At 36.8% G+C, this 20564-nt stretch overlaps 1 protein-coding gene across 1 annotated transcript in view; it reads left to right on the forward strand.

Moving 5' to 3' along the window:
- F13B (coagulation factor XIII B chain) overlaps positions 1–14689 on the forward strand; it is a 32998-nt gene extending 18309 nt beyond the window's left edge. Inside the window, exons 11-12 of the mRNA XM_032136952.2 lie at positions 12690–12903; positions 14020–14689. Of these exons, the coding sequence (XP_031992843.1) occupies positions 12690–12903; positions 14020–14053 (248 nt within the window). The 3' untranslated portion in view covers positions 14054–14689. The remainder of the gene's footprint in view (positions 1–12689; positions 12904–14019) is intronic.
- Positions 14690–20564: the final 5875 nt, after the last annotated feature.

Here is a 20564-nt window from a genome sequence, read left to right on the forward strand (position 1 = left end):
CATCCCATCCTGGCTAATACGGCAAAACCCTTTCTCTACTAAAAATACAAAAAACTAGCCGGGCGCGGTGGTGGGCGCCTGTGGTCCCAGCTACTCGGGAGGCTGAGGCAGGAGAATGGCAGGAACCCGGGAGCCGAGATCGCGCCACTGCACTACAGCCTGGATGACAAAGCGAGATTCCATCTCAAAAAAAAAAATATGTATCTGCCTTGACATGCCTTGCTAAGGGTCTATACATTTTATTAGTGTTTTCAAAAAACCAACATTTGCATTTATTGATTCATCAAATTTTGCTATTTTATTAATTATGCTATTATCTTTAGTATTTCCTTCTATGTTCTTGGATTTCTTTTCTTACTCTTTTTCTGGCTTGTTTAGATGAATACATAGATTACTGATTTTCAGCATTTATATTTTTTTCTAATACATGAATTTAAAAATAGAAATTTCTCTCTGAGCACTTTAACTTCATCCAACCCATTTCTATATCTTGGATTTTTACTATCATTCAGCTCAAAAATTTTAGAGTATTCATTTTGATATATTCTCTGTGCTCTGAATCATTTAGAATTTTCTTTTTAAAGTTCTGAATATTTAGGGGATTTTCTAGTTTTCTTTTGGTTACTGATTTCTAGTTTAATTCAACTAAGACATACTTTGAATTATATCTGCACTTTAAAATTTGTTAATATTTGCTTTATAACAAGCATGTATTTGCTTTAGGTAAATGTTCTTTTTGTACTTGAAAAAAGTTAACTTTGTCATTGTTGGGTTCACTGTTTTATATATGCGAATTGGATTGAGTTTTGTTTTTGATGTTTAAGTTAATCCAAAGCTGTACTGATCTGTGTGTGTTTGATTTCTATCAATCACTGAGAGAAGCATGTAAAAGTCTCACTTGGCATTTTAAAACATTACTAATTTTAGTTCTGTCAATTTTTGCTTCTGTATTTTGATACTATTTCATTAGGTACACACACAAATTGAGACACTAAATCTTGGTGTATTGGCATTGTCTAATTTTAAAAGACCTCCTTCATATATAGTAATTCTTTGCTTTTTTTTTTTTTTTTTTTTTTTTTGCCTTGAAGTCTCCTTTAGCTGCACCAAAGGGCTTTTGACAAGCATTCATGTAGTACACATTTTTCCATCCCTTAACTTTCAGTCTTCTGGGTTCCTACTTTTAGTGTGCATCTCTTATGAGCAATATATAGTTTATTTTAAAATATACTTATGCAGTTTATAATTTTTTCCTTGTAATGGAATAGTCTATTTACATATTCATGTAATTACTAATATATTTCAGTTTATACCTACCAACTTTTTATACTAGGTGTATGTTACTATACTCCATGTATATCCTATTGGTCGTCTCCCTCTTTCTCTCTCTCTCTCTCCATATATGTGTGTGTGTGTGTGTGTATATATATATATGTATATATAATATTTTAAGTTCTAGGGTACATGTGCACAATGTGCAGGTTTGTTACATAGGTATACATGTGCCATGTTGGTTTGCTGCACCCATCAACTCTTCATTTACATTAGGTATTTCTCCTAAAGCTGTCCCTCCCCCAGCCCCCCACCTACGGACAGGCCCTGGTGTGTGATATTCCCTGCCCTGTGTCCATGTGTTCTCATTCTTCAACTCTCACCTACGAGTGAGAACATGCAGTGTTTGGTTTTCTGTCCTTGTAATAGTTTGCTTACAATGATGGTTTCCAGCTTTGTCCATGTCCCTGCAAAGGGCATGAACTCATCCTTTTTAATGGCTGCATAGTATTCCATGGTGTGTATGTGCCACATTTTCTTAATCCAGTCTATCATTGATGGACATTTGGGTTGGTTCCAAGTTTTGCTATTGTGAATAGTTAAGCAAAAAACGTATCTGTGCATTTGTCTTTATAGCAGAATGACTTATAATCCTTTGGGTATATACCCAGTAATGAGATCACTAGGTTAAATGGTATTTCTAGTTCTAGATCCTTGAGGAATTGCCACACTGTCTTCCACAATGATTGAACTAGTTCATACTCCCACCAACAGTGTAAAAGCACTCCTATTTCTCCATATCCTCTCCAGCATCTGTTGTCTCCTGACATTTTAATGATCGCCATTGTAACTAGAGTGAGATGGTCTCTCACTGTGGTTTTGATTTGCATTTCTCTGATGACCAGTGATGATGAGCATTTTTTCATATGTCTGTTGGCTGCATAAATGTCTTCTTTTGAGAAGTGCCTGTTCGTATCCTTTGCCCACTTTTTGATGGGGTTGTTTGTTTTTTTCTTGTAAACTTTTTAAGCTCTTTGTAGATTCTGGATGGTAGCCCTTTGTCAGATGGATAGATTGCAAAAATTTTCTCCCATTCTGTAGGTTGCCTGTTCACTCTGATGATAGTTTCTTTTGCTGTGCAGAAGCTCTTTAGTTCAATTAAATTCCATTTGTCTATTTTGGCTTTTGTTGCCATTGCTTCGGTGTTTTAGTCATGAAGTACTTGCCAATGCCTATGTCCTGAATGATATTGCCTAGGTTTTCTTCTAGGGTTTGTATGGTGTTAGGTCTTACATTTAAACTTTTAATCCATCTTGAGTTAATTTTTGTATAAGGTATAAGGAAGTGATCCAGTTTCAGCTTTCTACATACGGCTAGCCAGTTTTCCCAACACCATTTATGAAATAGGAAATCATTTCCCATTTCTTGTTTTTGTCAGGTTTGTCAAACATCAGATGGTTGTAGATGTGTGGCATTATCTCTGAGGCCTCTGTTCTGTTCCATTGGTCTATATATCTGTTTTGGTACCAGTATCATGCTGTTTTGGTTACTGTAGACTTGTAGTATAGTTTGAAGTCAGGTAGCCTGATACCTCCAGCTTTGTTCTTTTTGCTTAGGATTATCTTGGCAATGCGGGCTCTTTTTTGGTTCCATATGAACTTTAAAGTAGTTTTGTCCAATTCTGTGAAGAAAGTCAATGGTAGCTTAATGGGGATAACACTGAATCTATAAATTACCTTGGGCAGTATGGCTGTTTTCACGATATTGATTCTTCCTATCCATGAGCATGGAATGTTCTTCCATTTGTTTGTGTCCTCTTTTATTTCCTTGAGCAGTGGTTTGTAGTTCTTGAAGAGGTCCTTCACATTCCTTGTAAGTTGGATTCCTAGGTATTTTATTCTCTTTGAAGTAATTGTGAATGGGGGTTCACTCATAATTTGGCTCTCTGTTTGTCTATTATTGATGTATAGGAATGCTTGTGATTTTTGCACATTGGTTTTGTATCCTGAGACTTTGCTGAAATTGTTTATCAGCTTAAGGAGATTTTGGGCTGAGACAATGGAGTTTTCTAAATATACAATCATGTCATCTGCAAACAGGGACAATTTGAATTCCTCTTTTCCTAATTGAATACCATTTATTTCTTTCTCTTGATGGATTGCCTTGGCCAGAACTTCCAACATTATGTTGAATAGGAGTGGTGAGAGAGGGCATCCTTGTCTTGTGCCAGTTTTCAAAGGGAATGCTTCCAGTTTTTGCCCATTCAGTATGATATTGGCTGTGGGTTTGTCATGAACAGCTCATATTATTTTGAGGTACATTCCCTCAATACATTGTTTATTGAGACTTTTTAGCATGAAGGGCTGTTGAATTTTGTCGAAGGCTTTTTCTGAATCTATTGAGATAATCATGTGGTTTTTGTCATTGGTCCTGTTTATGTCATGGATTACGTTGATTGATTTGTGTATGTTGAACCAGCATTGCATCCCAGGGATGAAGCCATCTTGATCGTGGTGGATAAGCTTTTTGATGTGCTGCTGGATTTGGTTTGCCAGTATTTTATTGAGGATTTTCACATCGATGTTCATCAGGAATATTGGTCTAAATTCTCTTTTTTTATTGTGTCTCTTCCAGGCTTTGATATCAGGATGATGCTGACTTCATTAAATGAATTAGGGAGGATTCCCTCTTTTTCTATTGATTGGAATAGTTTCAGAAGGAATGGTACCAGCTCCTTTTTGTACCTTTGGTAGAATTCGGTTGTGAATCCATCTGGTCCTGGGCTTTTTTTGATTTGTAGGCTATTAATTATTGCCTCAATTTCAGACCCTGTTATTGGTCTATTCAGACATTCAATTTCTTCCTTGTTTAGTTTTGGGAGGATGTATGTGTCCAGGAATTTGTCCATTTCTTCTAGATTTTCTAGTTTATTTGCATGGAGATGTTTATAGTATTCTCTGATGGTAGTTTGTATTTCTGTGGGATTGGTGGTGATATTCCCTTTATTATATTTTATTGCATCTATTTGATTCTTCTCTCTTTTCTTCTTTATTAGTCTTGCTCTCAGTCTATCTAGTTTGTTGATCTTTAAAAAAAAAACAGTTCCTGGATTCACTGATTTTTTTTTGAAGGGATTTTTTGTGTCTCTATTTCCTTCAGTTCTGCTCTGATCTTAGTTATTTCTTGCCTTCTGCTAGCATTTGAATGTGTTTGCTCTTGCTTCTCTAGTTCTTTAATTGTGATGTTAGGGTGTTGATTTTAGATCTTTCCTGCTTTCTCTTGTGGGCATTTAGTGCTATAAATTTCCCTCTACACACTGCTTTAAATGTGTCCCAGAGATTCTGGTACGTAGTGTCTTTGTCCTCACTGGGTTCTTTATTTCTGCCTTCATTTCGTTATTTATCTAGTAGTCATTCAGGAGCAGGCTGTTCAGTTTCCATGTAGTCATGCAGTTTTGAGTGAGTTTCTTAATCCTGAGTTCTAATTTGATTGCACTGTGGTCTGAGAGACAGTTTGTTATGATTTCTGTTCTTTTTCATTTGCCAAAGAGTGTTTTGCTTCCAGTTATGTGGTCAATTTTGGAATAAGCGCAGTGTGGTGCTGAGAAGAATGTATATTCCATTGATTTGGAGTGGAGAGTTATGCAGATGTCCATTAGGTCTGCATGGTCCAGAGCTGAGTTCAAGTCCTGGATATTCTTATTAACCTTCTGTCTCATTGATCTGTCTAATATTGACAGTGGGGTGTTAAAGTCTCCCATTATTATTGTGTGGAAGTCTAAATCTCTTTGCAGGTCTCTAAGGACTTGCTTTATGAACCTGGGTGCTCCTGTATTGGGTGCATATATATTTAGGATAGTTAGCTCTTCTTGTTGAATTGATCCCTTTACCATTATGTAGTGGTGTCTTTGTCTCTTTTGATCTTTGTTGGTTTAAAGTCTGTTTTATCAGAGATGAAGATTGCAACCCCTGCTTTTTTTTTTTTTTTTTTTGCTTTCCATTTGTTTGGTAGATCTTCATCCGTGCCTTTATTCTGAGCCTGTGTGTGTCTTTGCATGTTAGATGTGTCTCCAGAATACAGCACACCAATGGGTCTTGACTCTTTATCCAATTTGCCAGCTTGTGTCTTTTATTTGGGGCATTTAGCCCATTTACATTTAAGGTTAATATTGTTATGTGTGAATTTGATCCTGTCATTATAATGTTAGCTGGTTATTTTACCCATTAATTGATGAAGTTTCTCATAGTGTTGATGGTCTTTACAATTTGGCATGTTTTTGCAGTGGGTAGTACCGGTTGTTCCTTTCTGTGTTTAGTGCTTCCTTCAGGAGCTCTTGTAAGGCAGGCCTGGTGGTGACAAAATCTCTCAGCATTTGCTTGTCTGTAAAGGACTTTATTTCTCCTTCACTTATGAAGCTTACTTTGGTTGAATATGAGATTCTGGGTTGAAAATTATTTTCTTTAAGAATGTTGAATGTTGGCCCTCACTCTCTTCTGGCTTGTAGAGTTTCTGCTGAGAGATCCACTATTAGTCTGATGGGCTTCCCTTTGTGGGTAACCCGGCCTTTCTCTCTGGCTGCCCTTAACATTTTTTCTTTCATTTCAACCTTGGTGAATCTGACAATTATGTATCTTGGGGTTGCTCTTCTTGAGGAATATCTTTGTGGTGTTCTCTGTATTTCTTAAATTTGAATGTTGGCCTGCCTTGCTAAGTTAGGGAAGTTCTCCTAGATAATATCCTGAAGAGTGTTTTCCAACTTGGTTCCATTCTCCCCGTCACTTTCTGGTATATTTGGTCTTTTCACATCATCCCATATTTCTTGGAGGCTTTGCTCATTTATTTTCACCCTTTTTTCTCTAATCTTGTCTTCTCACTTTATTTCATTAATTTGGTCTTCAATCACTGATATCCCTTCTTCCACTTGATCGAATTGGCTGTTGAAGCTTGTGCATGCATCACCAAGTTCTCTTGCTGTGGTTTTCAGCTCCATCAGGTCATTTAAAGTCTTCTCTACACTGTTTTTCTAGTTAGCCATTCATCTAGCCTTTTCTTAAGGTTTTCAGCTTCCTTGCTATGGGTTAGAATATGCTCCTTTAGCTTGGAGAAGTTTGTTATTACCGACCTTCTGAAGACTACTTCCGTCAACTCGTCAAACTCATTCTCCATCCAGTTTTGTTCCCTTGCTGGCGAGGAGCTGCGATTTTTTGGAGGAGAAGAGGCATTCTGGTTTTTGGAATTTTCCACTTTTATGCTCCGGTTTCTCCCCATCCTTGTGGTTTTATCTACCTTTGGTCTTTGGTTGTTGACCTACAGATGGGGTTTTGGTGTGGATGTCATTTTTGTTGATGTTGTTGCTATTTCTTTTTGTTTCGTTCCTATTCGGCCATCTTGGAACTAACTCATATATATATATATATATATATATATATGGAGAGAGAGAGACAGAGAGAGAGAAAGAGAGAGAGCGAGAGGGAGAGATTTGTTTCTAAGGAACTCCAGCCTGGGCAACACCCCTCAGCTGCAGGTCTGTTGGAGTTTGCTGGAGGTCCACTCCAGACCCTGTTTCCCTGGGTATCATCAGCAAAGGCTGCAGAACAGCAAATATTGAAATATTGCTGCCTGATCCTTCCTCTGGAAGCTTCATCTCAGAAGGGCTCCCACCTGTTTGAGGTGTCTGTCAGCACCTACTGGGAGGTGTCTCCCAGTCAGGCTACACAGAGTCAGGGACCCATTTGAGGAGGCAGTCTGTATGTTCTCAGAGCTGGAATGCTGTGCTGCAAAAACCACTGCTCTCTTCAGAGTTGTCAGACAGGGATGTTTAAGTCTGCAGAAGCTGTCTGCTGCCTTTCGTTCTGTTATGCCCTGCCACCAGAGGTGGAATCTAGAGAGGCAGTAGGCCTTGCTGAGCTGTGATGGGCTCTGCCCAGTTCGAGCTTCCCGGCCACTTTGTTTACACTATGGGCTACCCAAGCTTCAGCAATGGTGGACGACCCTCCCCCCGTAACACTGTCGTGTCACGGGTTGATCTCAGACTGCTGAGCTAGCAGTGAGCAAGGCTCCATGGGCGTGGAACCTGCCGAGCCAGGCAAGGGAGGGTATCTCCTGGTCTGCCAGTGGCTAAGAGCCTGGGAAAAGCACAGTATTTGGTCAGGAGTGTACCATTTCTCCAGGCACAGTCTGTCATGGCATCCCTTGGCTAGGAAAGGGCAATCCCCTGACCCCTTGCACTTCCTGGGGAGGCAACACTCTGACCTGCTTCACCTCACCCTCCATGGGCTGCACCCATTGTGCAACCATCCCAGTGAGATGAACCAGGTACCTCAGTTGGAAATGCATATATCACCTGTCTTCTGCATTGATCTCCCTGGGAGTTGCAGACCGGAGCCGTTCCTATTCGGCCATCTTGGAACTAACTCATATATATATATATATATATAGAGAGAGAGAGAGAGAGAGAGAGAGACAGAGAGAGAGAAAGAGAGAGAGCGAGAGGGAGAGATTTGTTTCTAAGGAACTCCAGCCTGGGCAACACAATGAGACTCTCTCTTTCTTAATATCTCTGTATCTATGTAGACACATCTAGAAATGTATATATATTTTATATATAATTTTTTATAGAGACAGGGTGTATGCCACCACACCCAGCTATTTTTTTATTTTCATTTTTTTAGGGTGATAAAATCTCATGTTGCCTTGGCTGGTCTATGGATAGATAGATAGACAGATATATATATAGAGAGACAGGATCTCATTTGTTGCCCAGGATGGAGTGCCTTGACCTCAGGCTTAAATGACCTCTCACCTCAGCCTCTTGAGTGGCTGGGACCAGAGTTGTGCACTACCACGCCTAGCTGATTTTTAATTTTTTTTTAATAGAGACAGGGAGTGTGCCACCACACCCAGCTTTTTTTTTATTTTTATTTTTAGTGGAGATAGAGTCACCTTATGTTGCCCAGGGTGGTCTTGAACTCCTGGGCTCAAGTGATCCTCCCTCTTTGGCCTTCCGAAGTGCTGGATTATAGGAGTAAGCCATGTTGCCCGGCCTGTAATCTATTATTTTTTCTTTTTAAATATATTTTACTTTCTTATGGATAAATCTATTTTTTGTTAAACTATTTCTTCCTCCCTTAGCTTGTTAATTATACTTTCCTGTCATTTTTTTCTTAACCGTTATCATAGAGATTATATCATACAATCTTTATTAATTCAATCCAATATATATTAGAACTTTTACCACTTCTCTAGGACTTTAAAACACTTTATTTACTCTTCCAACTTTTTGTATTACTATATCATATATTTTAATTCTACATATATTTTAAATCCGAAAGATATGATTGACATTATTGTTTTGTCCAACAATATTTTTTAGATTTCCCTATATATTTATCAATGCATTTGCTCCTTGTCTTTTCCTATTTTTCTCTGTTTCTCACTGGGATAATTTTACTTTGCTTGAAAACTATTTTTTTTTATTATTTTCTCAGGTTTTTTTTTTTTTTAAGTCTGCAAATGTCTTTATTTTCATTCAATTTTGAAGGATGTTTTTGCCTGATACAGAATTATAGCCTGGCCCTTATTTTCTTTCAGTGCTTTAAAATGTGTCATTTTGGCCATGTGCAGGGGCTCACGCCTGTAATCCCAGCACTTTGGGAGGCCAAGGCAGGCAGATCACGAGGTCAGGAGATCGAAACCATCCTGGCTAGCATGGTGAAACTCTGTCTCTACTAAAAATACAAAAAAATTAGCCAGGCGTGGTGGTGGGCGCCTGTAGTCCCAGCTACTCAGGAGGCTGAGGTAGGAGAATGGCGTGAACCTGGGAGGTGGAGCTTGCAGTGAGCCGAGATCACACCACTGCACTCCAGCCTGGGCAACAGAGCCAGACTCCGTCTCAAAAAAAAAAAAAAAACCAACCAAAAAACAAAAAACAAGTGTCATTTCATCCTTCCTGGTTTTTATAGTTTTTGTTAAATAATCAAATGCCATTGTTAATGGTACTTTTTTGAAGGTAATGTATCGTTTTTTCTCTGCCGTTTTTTTAACATTTCTCTTTGTTTTTAATCTCAGCAAATAATTTATGTTGGCCTAGATGTGGGCTTCTTTGTATATTTTGGTCTTCGAGTTAGTAGCATTCCTTGAATCTTGATGTACTTGATATCCTTCATGGGTTTTAGAAATGTTTGGCTAATATCTTTTAAAATGTACATTTCTCACCTCTTCTGTGATACCATATTACATATATTACACCTTTTTGCTATGCCATTGTCTCTTTAAATCTATATTTTCTCTCATTTTCTTCTTGTTTCACTGTAGTAATTTTTTGGTAATTTTCTCATTGTATCATTTCTTTGTTTCAATTTGGTAATTTTCTTCTAGTTTAATAATCCTCTCTTTAGATGTATCTAATCTGCTTTAAACTCATCTTTTGAGTTCTCAATTTCAGTTATTATGTTTGCATTTCTATTTCATATTTTCTTTTTGTAGATTTGAGTTATCTGATGAAAGATCCTAGCTTAACATCAACTTCTTGAACATATAATTCATACTTTTTATTAAGGCTTGTCTGCAAACTCCAATATCTGGATCTATTTTCTAGCCCCAAATTCTTGATATTTTTGTTAACAGTTGATTGAATTTCAAATATTATACGTGGAAAATTTCAGGAGGTTTGGATGATGTCAACTTACTCCAAAGAAGACTCATCTCATCCTCTGGCTGATCATTAGGGTAGAGGCAGTTGGTTTTAATACAATTAGAAATAAAGCTTTCTCTATGTTTGTTTTCAGACCTCTGTTTGCCTTTTCTCACAGTCTGTAACTCTCCAGGGCTCTTCACAGAGAGTTTGTTGTGTGTATTAAAGCTTTTTCTTCTTGACTGTCTCTGATGTTACTGGGAGACTGCCAAATGCCCACTGTAACTTTTTATTTACTTTCTGCTTAGCTTCTCATCCTATGCCTCTATACAACTCAAGGATAAGCAGTACTTAGGGAAAAGCTAGTGCAGAGCCTCAAGCTCATATCTCTACACCTCCTATCCTTCTAAGTTCTTTATTTTTCAAGTCCTGGCTGCTTTGGTTTACCGAAATTCTCATTTTTCTATCTTCAATTCCATGAGATTTTCAAAAGTTCTGCTGGCTCTATGCCTATGCTGACCATTCTCTGTCATCTAACCTCTCAGGTCAGACTTAAGAGTCAACAAACACCTCAAGAGAAAAAAATGGCACATAGAATTTTTTTTTTTTTTTTTTAGATGGTCTCCTTCTGTCACCCAGGCTGGAGTGCAGTGGCGCAATCCCTGCTCACTGCAACCTCCTCCTTCTAGGTTCAAGAGAGTCTTCTGCCTCAGCTTTCCCGAGTAGCTGGGATTACAGGTGCATACCACCATGCCCGGCTATTTTTTTTTTTTTTTTTTTTGTAGAGATGGGGTTTCGCCATGTTGGCCAGGCTGGTCTCAAACTCCTGACCTCAGATGATCCGCCCTCCTTGGCCTCCCAAAGTGCTGGGATTACAGGTGTGAGTCACCGCACCCAGCCTCACATAGATGTTGAACTCACCTGAATGCATTTTTTCCAGAACCTTATTACTTCCTTGACTAAGTTCCTTGGAGGTTTTCTGATACCTTGAAATGCTTCCTGTTTTTCAGATTTTCTGGTTCTTAATAGAAGTGCTGGTTTGATATAATCTACTCTGTCATAGCTGAAAGTTAAAGGTCCATGAATCAACTTTTACATTTATTCTAATTTAAATCTCATGTTTTTTCATGTTCATCCTAAATTATAATTTAAATCTCATGTTTTTTCATGTTCATCCTAAATTATAGTGCTATTTGACTTCATTTATAATTTAAATCTCATGGTTTTTCATGTTCATCCTAAATTATAGTTCTATTTGACTTCATTTTCACAACTATTTTGTAATGAGTGTAATAATTCTTGTTCATTTCTATCACCTGTAGCACTTCCAGCATAATGTTTGACACACAGGCATTTAATAAGTAGTTGTTGAAAAAAGTAACTGAACACAGTACTCTGAGCTGCGGTTTCACTTTCTGTGGTTTCAGTTACCTGCTGTAAACTGCAGTCTGAAAATGTTAAATTGAAAATTTCAGAAATAAACAACCTATAAATTTTAAATTATGCACTGAGTAGTATAATAAAATCTCATGCCATTCCATCCTTCCTGCCCCAGATATGCTAAAAAGAAGCTGTAAAGTGCTTCCTTAAAGTGAAAGGGTGGAAATTCTTAACTTAAAAAGAAAGGAAAAATAAATGTATGCTGAGGTTGCTAAGATCCATGGTAACAATGAGTCTTCTGTCTATGAAAGTGTGAAGAAAGAAAAAGAAATCCATGCTAGTTTTGTTGTTGCATCTCAAACTGCAAAAGTTACAAGCCACAGTGCATAATAAATGTTTAGTTGAGGTGGAAGAGGCATTAAATCTGTGGGCAGAAGACGTGAACAGAAACGTGTTCCAAATGAATGACAATAGGGTTTGGCATTATCTGCGGTTTCAGGCATGAACTGGGGCTCTTGAAACGTATCCCCTGCAGGCAATCAGGGAGGGCCTACTGTAAATAAGTTTGTTAATGTACTACAGGTATACGATTGATATACCATATTAGCAACTCTGGACCTTTTTACCTGTCTCAGAAGTTATTCCTTAATGCTAGGTCATCCAGGAGACAAATAAGGACATAAGAAATCCTATTTTCTGAAATAATTTGATATTTGATATTTTAGAAATATTAATGTTTTTATTCTGTAAAAAAAAAAAGAAGAGGTTTTTCGTGTATTTTAATATATACTTTACCATTCTCTTTTGTTTATTATACATGGGAAAGGACACAATTATACTTTGTATGCTTAGAATTTAAAACATCTTAATCCAGTCTTGATATTTCTTAACTAGAAATTTTAAAGAGAAGTAACTGTCAACCATTTTGGATGGCATGAGGTTATAAAGCTTGGGTCAGTGTTGAGAATCTACATTTTCATAAAATGTTATTTATACAGCAATTAATAATTGGTCTCATGAGAATTTTATTTGAACTTTCTGAAGAAGGAAAAGGGAAAAGAGCATGGTATCAATGACTATTAGTAACTGTCAATGCTTCCCCCAAAATACCTTTTTGTTTGTTTGCTATCTTTGAAAAAGCTAATGACATAAAACTAAGTGACTGGCAGAAAATACCTTTTCTCCAAATCCAAGACTACAGAGAGAAATGACTCACTGTTTTCTGTGAGACTTGAACATACTTTCTGACTCAAATATTAATTCTGATTAACTGACTTGCTGCTCTTAGGTCTGAGAATTTTAAGGTCCTCATGAGTAGGCAACACAATGATTCCTGTTCGTATCAAGATGTAACAAGATAGTTTTCTTCTTTTTCTTTCTTTTTTTTTTAAATTGTTGTTCCCAGAGCCATGCACATTATCTTCTGCTGAAATGGAAAAGAATAATTTACTTCTGAAATGGGATTTTGACAATAGACCACATATCTTGCATGGTGAATATATTGAGTTTCTTTGTAGAGGAGATACTTACCCAGCTGAATTGTATATTACTGGATCTATACTTAGAATGCAGTGTGACAGAGGGCAGTTAAAATATCCAAGATGTATTCCAAGACAAAGGTGAGAAGAGGCTTTCACCTATAGGTATGTTTTTTTTTTGGTCAGATTGTTATTCAACATTTCAGAAATGTTATGTTCTATACCACTCATACTTTATGGCAATTGCAAAGAAAAAATAATAATATTTCCTTCATTTTTTTTTTTTTTTACACCAAACAAACAACTGGAAGTGGTAATAAATTCAACAGGCCTTCTGAATTGTCTGAAGTGAAAGCAACTTTTGCCATTTGATATTTGTGACACTTTGGCAAATGGAAAAATAAATCAATTTATATGTGCAATATAAATGTGCAAAAATTAACCTATATGTTCTGTGATAAGGACAAAATCACACTTTCTGCTACTTCTCCATATAAGTTCAAGCACTACTAATAAAGGTTGGAAAATATGGTATTTATTTTCAGGACCACATTTTTGTGTAACTTTTGGAAATTACATACTAAAGTGTTTCCTCATATGACAGTTTAAAAAATATATCCTCTGCTACTTACAGGAAATAATTTAACTATTTTCTTAGAGAAATGTTAAAAAAAGTATAATAAAATGATGTAAACCATTTTGTAGGATCAGAATTTTAATGCTTTTTGAAGACACTATATATAGAAAATGGAAATTATATTTTTTGTTCAACTAAGAATATTAAAAATATAAGTAGTGGCAAAGTGCATGTGGTCCTGTTTTAAAAAATGCAAACAATGAACTGTATGAACTACATAAAGTCAGCTTTTTAGATGCTTTGATCACTCTAGTAAAAAAATATTAAAAAGACACACAATAGTGGGAAAAATTTTTATTTTTATTTCTAATTGCGGTGACATCAGGGTGGAAAAAATTTTATAGGCTATTTAAATGTTTTGGTACAGTATGAATTTCTCACTTTCAAGAGAAAAAGGTAAACATGTAGAAAAATTAAAAAAATGGTGACTTGTATAGCAAATAATATTGAGTTTTTAAAAGGGAACTGGTGGTATTATTTACTAAGTAAGATCATTTATTCTTATTAGTACTTAATAAAAACAATGACTCATTATATGAGAAAATTGAAAGGCTAAGATTGTAATTAACACTTGACTGCAATTGATGCTTATTTCAAAAATCTCTCTTTTTCCCCTCAAGGACTCTGTCTTATCAAGAACCCTTAAGAACATAGAAATGAATGGCAGAAAGAGGAGTCATATTTCAATACATCATGAAATTCCTTATAAAACATAATTTTGAGGAAATAAGTTAAAAACTTCTGAGTTTTTCCTTGCTTAAATATTTGAATCTAAATTGTGCTGAACATTTCGTTATTTATAAATAAAAACCAATAAATGTTGTCTAATTTTTAGTTTGTATGATTTGATGTAGAACTTAATCTCTTTTGTATGTCTTCCATCTGTTACAAATTAATCTACACATCATATTTTCATTTCCTAATGCCCATTGACTAGACTATATAATTGTTTTCAATATACTGTATGTGCAAAAATTTCACATTCACATTCATCATCATCTTTATTAATATTAAGGCTTTTGTTACCCTTAATTCAAAGTTTATGTCAATATTAAAGGGCAAAACACACTAGAGAAAAGAAACTATGTGCTGTATTAGAGGATCTGCCTTATTAAAGGCAGAAGAGACTGCCCTTCAGACTTTCTAAATGTAAAAAACTTTTAAAATTAACTGCAATACTTGCTACAACATTAATAACCAAATTGTTTATGAGGTAGTGTACTACCATATTTGAACATGTGCTCTAATATTGTTAAAGAGACACAGTTAAAGAAAGAATGACTCTTGGAATTTTATTTTATTTAATTAATTAATTTATTTAATTATTTATTTATTAATTTATTTATTTTTTGAGACAGAGTCTTGCTCTGTCACCCAGGCTAGAGTGCAATGGCATGATCTTGGCTCACTGCAGTTTTCACCTCCTGGGTTCAAGCAATTCTCGTTCCTCAGCCACCACCACGCCGCTACTTTTTTTTATTTTTATTTTTTGTATTTTTAGAAGAGACGAGGTTTCACCATGTTGGCCAGGCTGGCCTCGAACTCCTGACCTCATGTGATCCACCCACCTCGGCCTCCCAGGACTCTTGGTATTTTTACATTTTACACTTTCAAGTCTTTTTTTAGATCAGATGATTTTTGGAATTATGCAGACTACAAAATCTGAAATAAGAGAGTCCTATAGGCATCAAAATATGAGTGTCAGTATTATCAAGGTCTGTTAGAGACGTGAAACAGCAACACTGTCACTTTTTCATTTGAAGTGAGAGTTATACTTCTAATTATTTCAGCTCATTCATAAACATATGTAATAGCACTAGTACCCAGATACTAGGACCCTGATTAGGATTGGTTGTTGGTAATAGAACAAGTTTTCCTTTCTAGAAACTACTCAGTTTTTCTAACTCAAGATCTTCGTTTCTCATTATGATGATATTCTCAAATGCCCAAAGTACAATTTTCTACTGCTGGGTATGAAATAGCTTCTTTTGGAAATGACACCACAGCTGACGTAACTCTGTGGATTAAATAAGTATTAATTCATTCAATGTTAAACATGTATATTTCAGAACTGTCCTTGAGTTCATATTCATTATTTTAATTAATCTCCTATAGTAGGTTCCCACAGTGGATCCCATAAAAATGGAAATTTAATTAAAATTAAATATCAACAGAAAAGCATTAATCTTTTTAAATAAATTTACCAATCTATCAATTAAATAACATTATTGAGCGCCTGCTATATCCCAGGGAACATGCTGGGTAGTGCAGGATTCAAAATGATTAAAATTCACCTTGTTTCAAAGAACTCACAAAGTAAGGAACTACTTACTTAGTAAAAGAGACAAACTTGTACTAGTGATTGCAAACTCAAAATGGGTGATGATTGTGGCTTATCTAGTGATATTTCTAGTGAACTGGAGATGGCATGCACTGTTTAACCTGGACAACTACTTCGCTCAAGGTGAATAATTGTCATGGGGAAATATTGTATCCAGTATTGCCATATGTTCTGATTTGTTAATTGTGAAATGCACTGATTTTTATATGTTGAGAGGAGATAAAAAATTCTTTAGGCAGTGCAGCTCAAAGTAAACTCCACATGCTAAAGAAATAAAAATTTTGAAAAGTGCAACAGTGGAAGCATGTACAAAGTAAAGTGGTGGCACAAAATAGGTAGTATTTAACTTTTTTTTTTTTTTTTTTTTGAGACGGAGTCTCGCTCTGTCGCCCAGGCTGGAGTGCAGTGGCGCAATCTCGGCTCACTGCAAGCTCTGCCTCCCGGGTTCACGCCATTCTCCTGCCTCAGCCTCTCCGAGTAGCTGGGACTACAGGCGCCCGCCACCACGTCCGGCTAATTTTTTGTATTTTTTAGTAGAGACGGGGTTTCACCGTGGTCTCGATCTCCTGACCTCGTGATCCGCCCACCTCGGCCTCCCAAAGTGCTGGGATTACAAGCGTGAGCCACCGCGCCCGGCCAACATTTTTTTTGTATGAGTGTGGTATAGGAAGCTTCTTGGAAAAAAGTAAAAGTAAGTCTGAAGTTTACAAGACTAGAAAAGACACTTCAAGTAGAAGGAACGGCATTTGCAAAGTCAAAGCTCATACTATATGCTAGGCATTACACTAAGCACTGAAAATAAAACAATGAATAAGACACAGACTGTTTCTGCTCTTGTGAAGCTTGTCTCTCGGAGTGGAAGAAAGATATAAGGAAATCCTTACAAAATAAGGCATGGCAGTAAAGACACCATCTTTGTCAGTAAACACCAGATGATACTGCCTAGTACTGGGTGTTTAAAAAGTCTTCAGTGAGGAAATGATATATAAGTGACATATAAGCTGAGATTGGATGGGAGAAATGCTAAGAATTCATGTAGAGAAAGAACATGAAACACAGCAAAGAACACAACGTTTCCAAGAAGCTAATAAAAATCCAGTATGGACTGAGTGGAAAGGAGTGAAGGAAAGAGAGGAGTACTTGAAACTTGGAGAGGTTGGAGCCCTGATTGTGAAGGTCTTTGTAGGTCAAATTAAAGATTTTGGAAGTCACTAAATAGAATGCAATGCTTACTGGGAATTTTTTAAAGACATCACTGACTGTAATATGGAGAGACTGATCTGAAGGGCAAAAAGTGTGGGCAAAGAGAAATCACAGAGGAAAACAAGGCAGTCATCTGGCAAAGATAAGATAGTCACTTACACCGGTGGCAGCAGCAGGATGGTACAAACTAGGCTGAAATAAGATATTTAGGATGTGACATCGTTATAATGATAATTGATTAGATGTGGGGGACAGTGAAGCAGAGAAAAGAGTTCAGGAGGACTCCTAGGTTTGGGCTTGACTAAGTGGCTATCTAAATGTGATAGGAAGAATGGGAAGGAGAAGCAATGGGAGGGAGTGGGGATTAGCATGAAGAGTTTTATTAGTAATTTTGGAAATGTGCTTTTGAGGTATCTGTGAGATAGGCAAGTGAAAAGATTAAGTAAACACTTGATTTTTTTTTTTTTTTGTAGTCAGAGTCTCACTCTGTCACCCAGACGGAGCTGGAGTGCAGTGGCACCGTCTCAGCTCACTGTAACCTTCTCTTCCCAGGTTCAAGTGATTCTTGAGGAAGCACTTGATTCTTATGGTTGATGCTTTGATGAACCACCTAGATTTCCTTCAGAAACACAAAGACTTACTTTTCCAGCTACTGGGTGCTCTCACTTATCAGTTGCCTAAAAGGGGTTGCCTCAGCTGAAGGGAGCCTCTTTCCCTAAAGTCATAGCTTCTTCCCAGGTTGGCCTACACTAATGATTGATCAACAGGACTTATAAAGAAAAGGCTCCTCACCCAAACTCAGGACAATTCTAAAGAGTAATTTCAGCTTCTGAGTTCCTCATAGTATTGACTGAGGCCTCTGGTTGAAATGGCATTGCAACTCAACTTCTCCCTTTTGACTTCCTTCCTTTCCCTTCCCCAGGTGTGAAGCCCAAGAATACTCCCTGAAAGTCCTCTTGTCTGCTAATTTCCATCTCAAAGCTGGCTTATCTGGGTAGCTCAATCTGTAACAGTTACATAAGCCTAGGTATCAGAACAGAGCACTAGGCATAATTTAGAGTCATAAGTCAGTAGGTGTTTAATAAAACTAAGGTAATAGATTAGTTTTTCAGGGTGAAGATAGATGTAGGCCTACTTCAGGGCTTTGAGGCACCCAAAGTTTAGTGTTTGGGAGTAGGACAAGATACAACAAAGGAAACTGATAAGAAATGGCCAAACTATTTGAATGAAAAGCAGAAGAGATGGGGACTAAAAATGCTCTTTGGTTATTATTGATTACCTTGAAAGAAAGAGCATCCAGTATGAAATTGAGACGAGAGTAGGATGAGGAATAAATGTAAGGTACAAAAAGTCAGAAATATGAATGTAGTGAGCCTGCCAATATGTGTGACAGTGAATGGGGAGATAGAAATAAAGGAGGTCTGCCAGGCACTGTGGCTCACGCCTATAATCCCAGCACTTTGGGAGGCTGAGGCAGGTGGGTCACCTGAGGTCAGGAGTTCAAGACCAGCCTGACCAATATGGTGAAACCCTGTCTCTACTAAAAATACAAAAATTGGGCGTGATGGTATGAGCCTGTAATCCCAGCTACTCAGGAGGCTGAGACAGGAGAATTGCTTGAGCTTAGGAGGCAGAGGTTGCAGTGAGCCGAGATTGAGTCACTGAATTCCAGACTGGGTGACAGAGCAAGATTCTGTCTCAAAAAAAAAAAAAAAAAAAAAAAAAAAGAAAGAAATACATAAAGAAGGTTTCTGTTTTAATAAAATGGAAGAAGTTTGAACAGTTTGAGCATGTTTACATTACATTGGAATGAAGAACCAGGTGGAAGATGTTGAGAAAATATTGCATAACAGATTATAGAAGATTCTTGAAAAAATAAGAAGAGATAGGACCAGTGCCATAAGTAGAGGGATGGCCCTTGGCTGGGAAAAGTGAATTTGTGGCAGGAATAAGCACATTCATGTCATGTGTTTTTTATTTCCCCTGTGGAGGGCTATCATGGGAGACAAGTTGAAGGATTGAGCAGAGGGGAGAAAGTTTGAAAAAGTCATGTAGAAAGTGAGATGATGGCAAAAGTAAAAGACAGCTTGATGAAAAGGCACAATCTAGCCAGGTGATTTGGCAAATTGTAATAGTTTCATTGAATTATCACTTCAATTAGATTTGTGAGATGTTGAAAATAATGTTACAATAATTACCATTTTGCTTTTTAAATAATTTTATTTTGTAAGATAAATTTTATTCTGATGAATATGAAAGCAAACTTTGCTTAGAAGATGTGCCATCCTTGTAGTATAGGACACTAAGTCAAAGATCAAAGAATCACTAACATGGTGATTGCCCCAGGGTATTCCAAAGCTTAGAAGGATTCTACCTGGTTCTGCACGGAGAAACTTTAATTTCTCAAAGGGAAGTTAAGAATTTATTGATAGCTGTCTTTTTCTTCAAGAAAAAGAAAGATCAAAATGCTAGAGAACATTACACATTAAACCCAAATTCAGGGAAACTGAGCGTAATTCCTTTGAGAAAAAATGGAGGCAATGGGAAGTGTAAAAAGTCTAACCAAAACTGAGAAGTAGTTTGCCTAATACACTTCTCAAATTTAAATGAAAGACTGGTTTTTAGACAATATGCAAGGTTTCAATTTGACAGGCGTTTTAATTTGTCATTATGTACTTTAGAAACAATTTATGAGAAAATACAAATTCAGTTAATGTATACACTTAGCATCAAGTAAATTACTCTATGACAAGATATTTTTTAAATTACAATTTTAAAGTAATTTATTATTTTCCTAAAATAAAGGAACAGCTCTTTGACACTGTAAGACAATTCAAACAATACAAATGTAAATAACACTAGTGATATAATTTCCCTTATTCTCTCAAATACCTCAGATCTACTTCCTCGGTCCTGAGATTAGCAGTGTAAAGAGTTTGCTCTGTTTCTTCCCAGATGTAAATATACACACTTAAATATGTATTTATATATACATTGTTTTTTATATATAAGTGGGCTATATATTACATATCATGCTGTATATATTGTTGTAGGACTTATATTTTCACCCAAAATAAAATAAGCAATTGTAACGTTAACATACATAGGTTTACGTTATTCTTTATAATAACTGAATAATAAGAAGGCAAACAACAGAACATAAAAATGAGTGAGGGGCCAGGCACGGTGGCTCACGCCTGTAGTCCCAGCACTTTGGGAGGCCAAGGCACTTGGATCAGCTGAGGTCAGGAGTTTGAGACCAGCCTGACCAATGTGGCAAAACCGCATCACTACTAAAAATACAAAAACTAGCTGGGCGTGGTGGCACATGCCTGTAATACCAGCTACTTGGGAGGCTGAGGCAGTGGAATGGCTTGAACCTGGGAGGCGGAGGTTGCAGTGACCCAAGATCGTGTCATTGCACTCCAGCCTGGGAAACAAGAGGGAAACTCCATCTCAAAAACAAACAAACAAACAAACAAACAAAGAGTGAAGAATATAAATAGGTATTTCTTCAGCCAAGATATACAAATGGCCAACAAACACATGAAAAGATGCCCAACACTAATCATTAGGGAAATGTATATCAAAACCACAGTAAGACATCAACTTGAGGTCATC

The sequence above is a fragment of the Hylobates moloch genome, unplaced genomic scaffold (assembly GCF_009828535.3).
Source record: "Hylobates moloch isolate HMO894 unplaced genomic scaffold, HMol_V3 SCAFFOLD_18, whole genome shotgun sequence".
In the NCBI taxonomy this organism is placed as follows: domain Eukaryota; kingdom Metazoa; phylum Chordata; class Mammalia; order Primates; family Hylobatidae; genus Hylobates; species Hylobates moloch.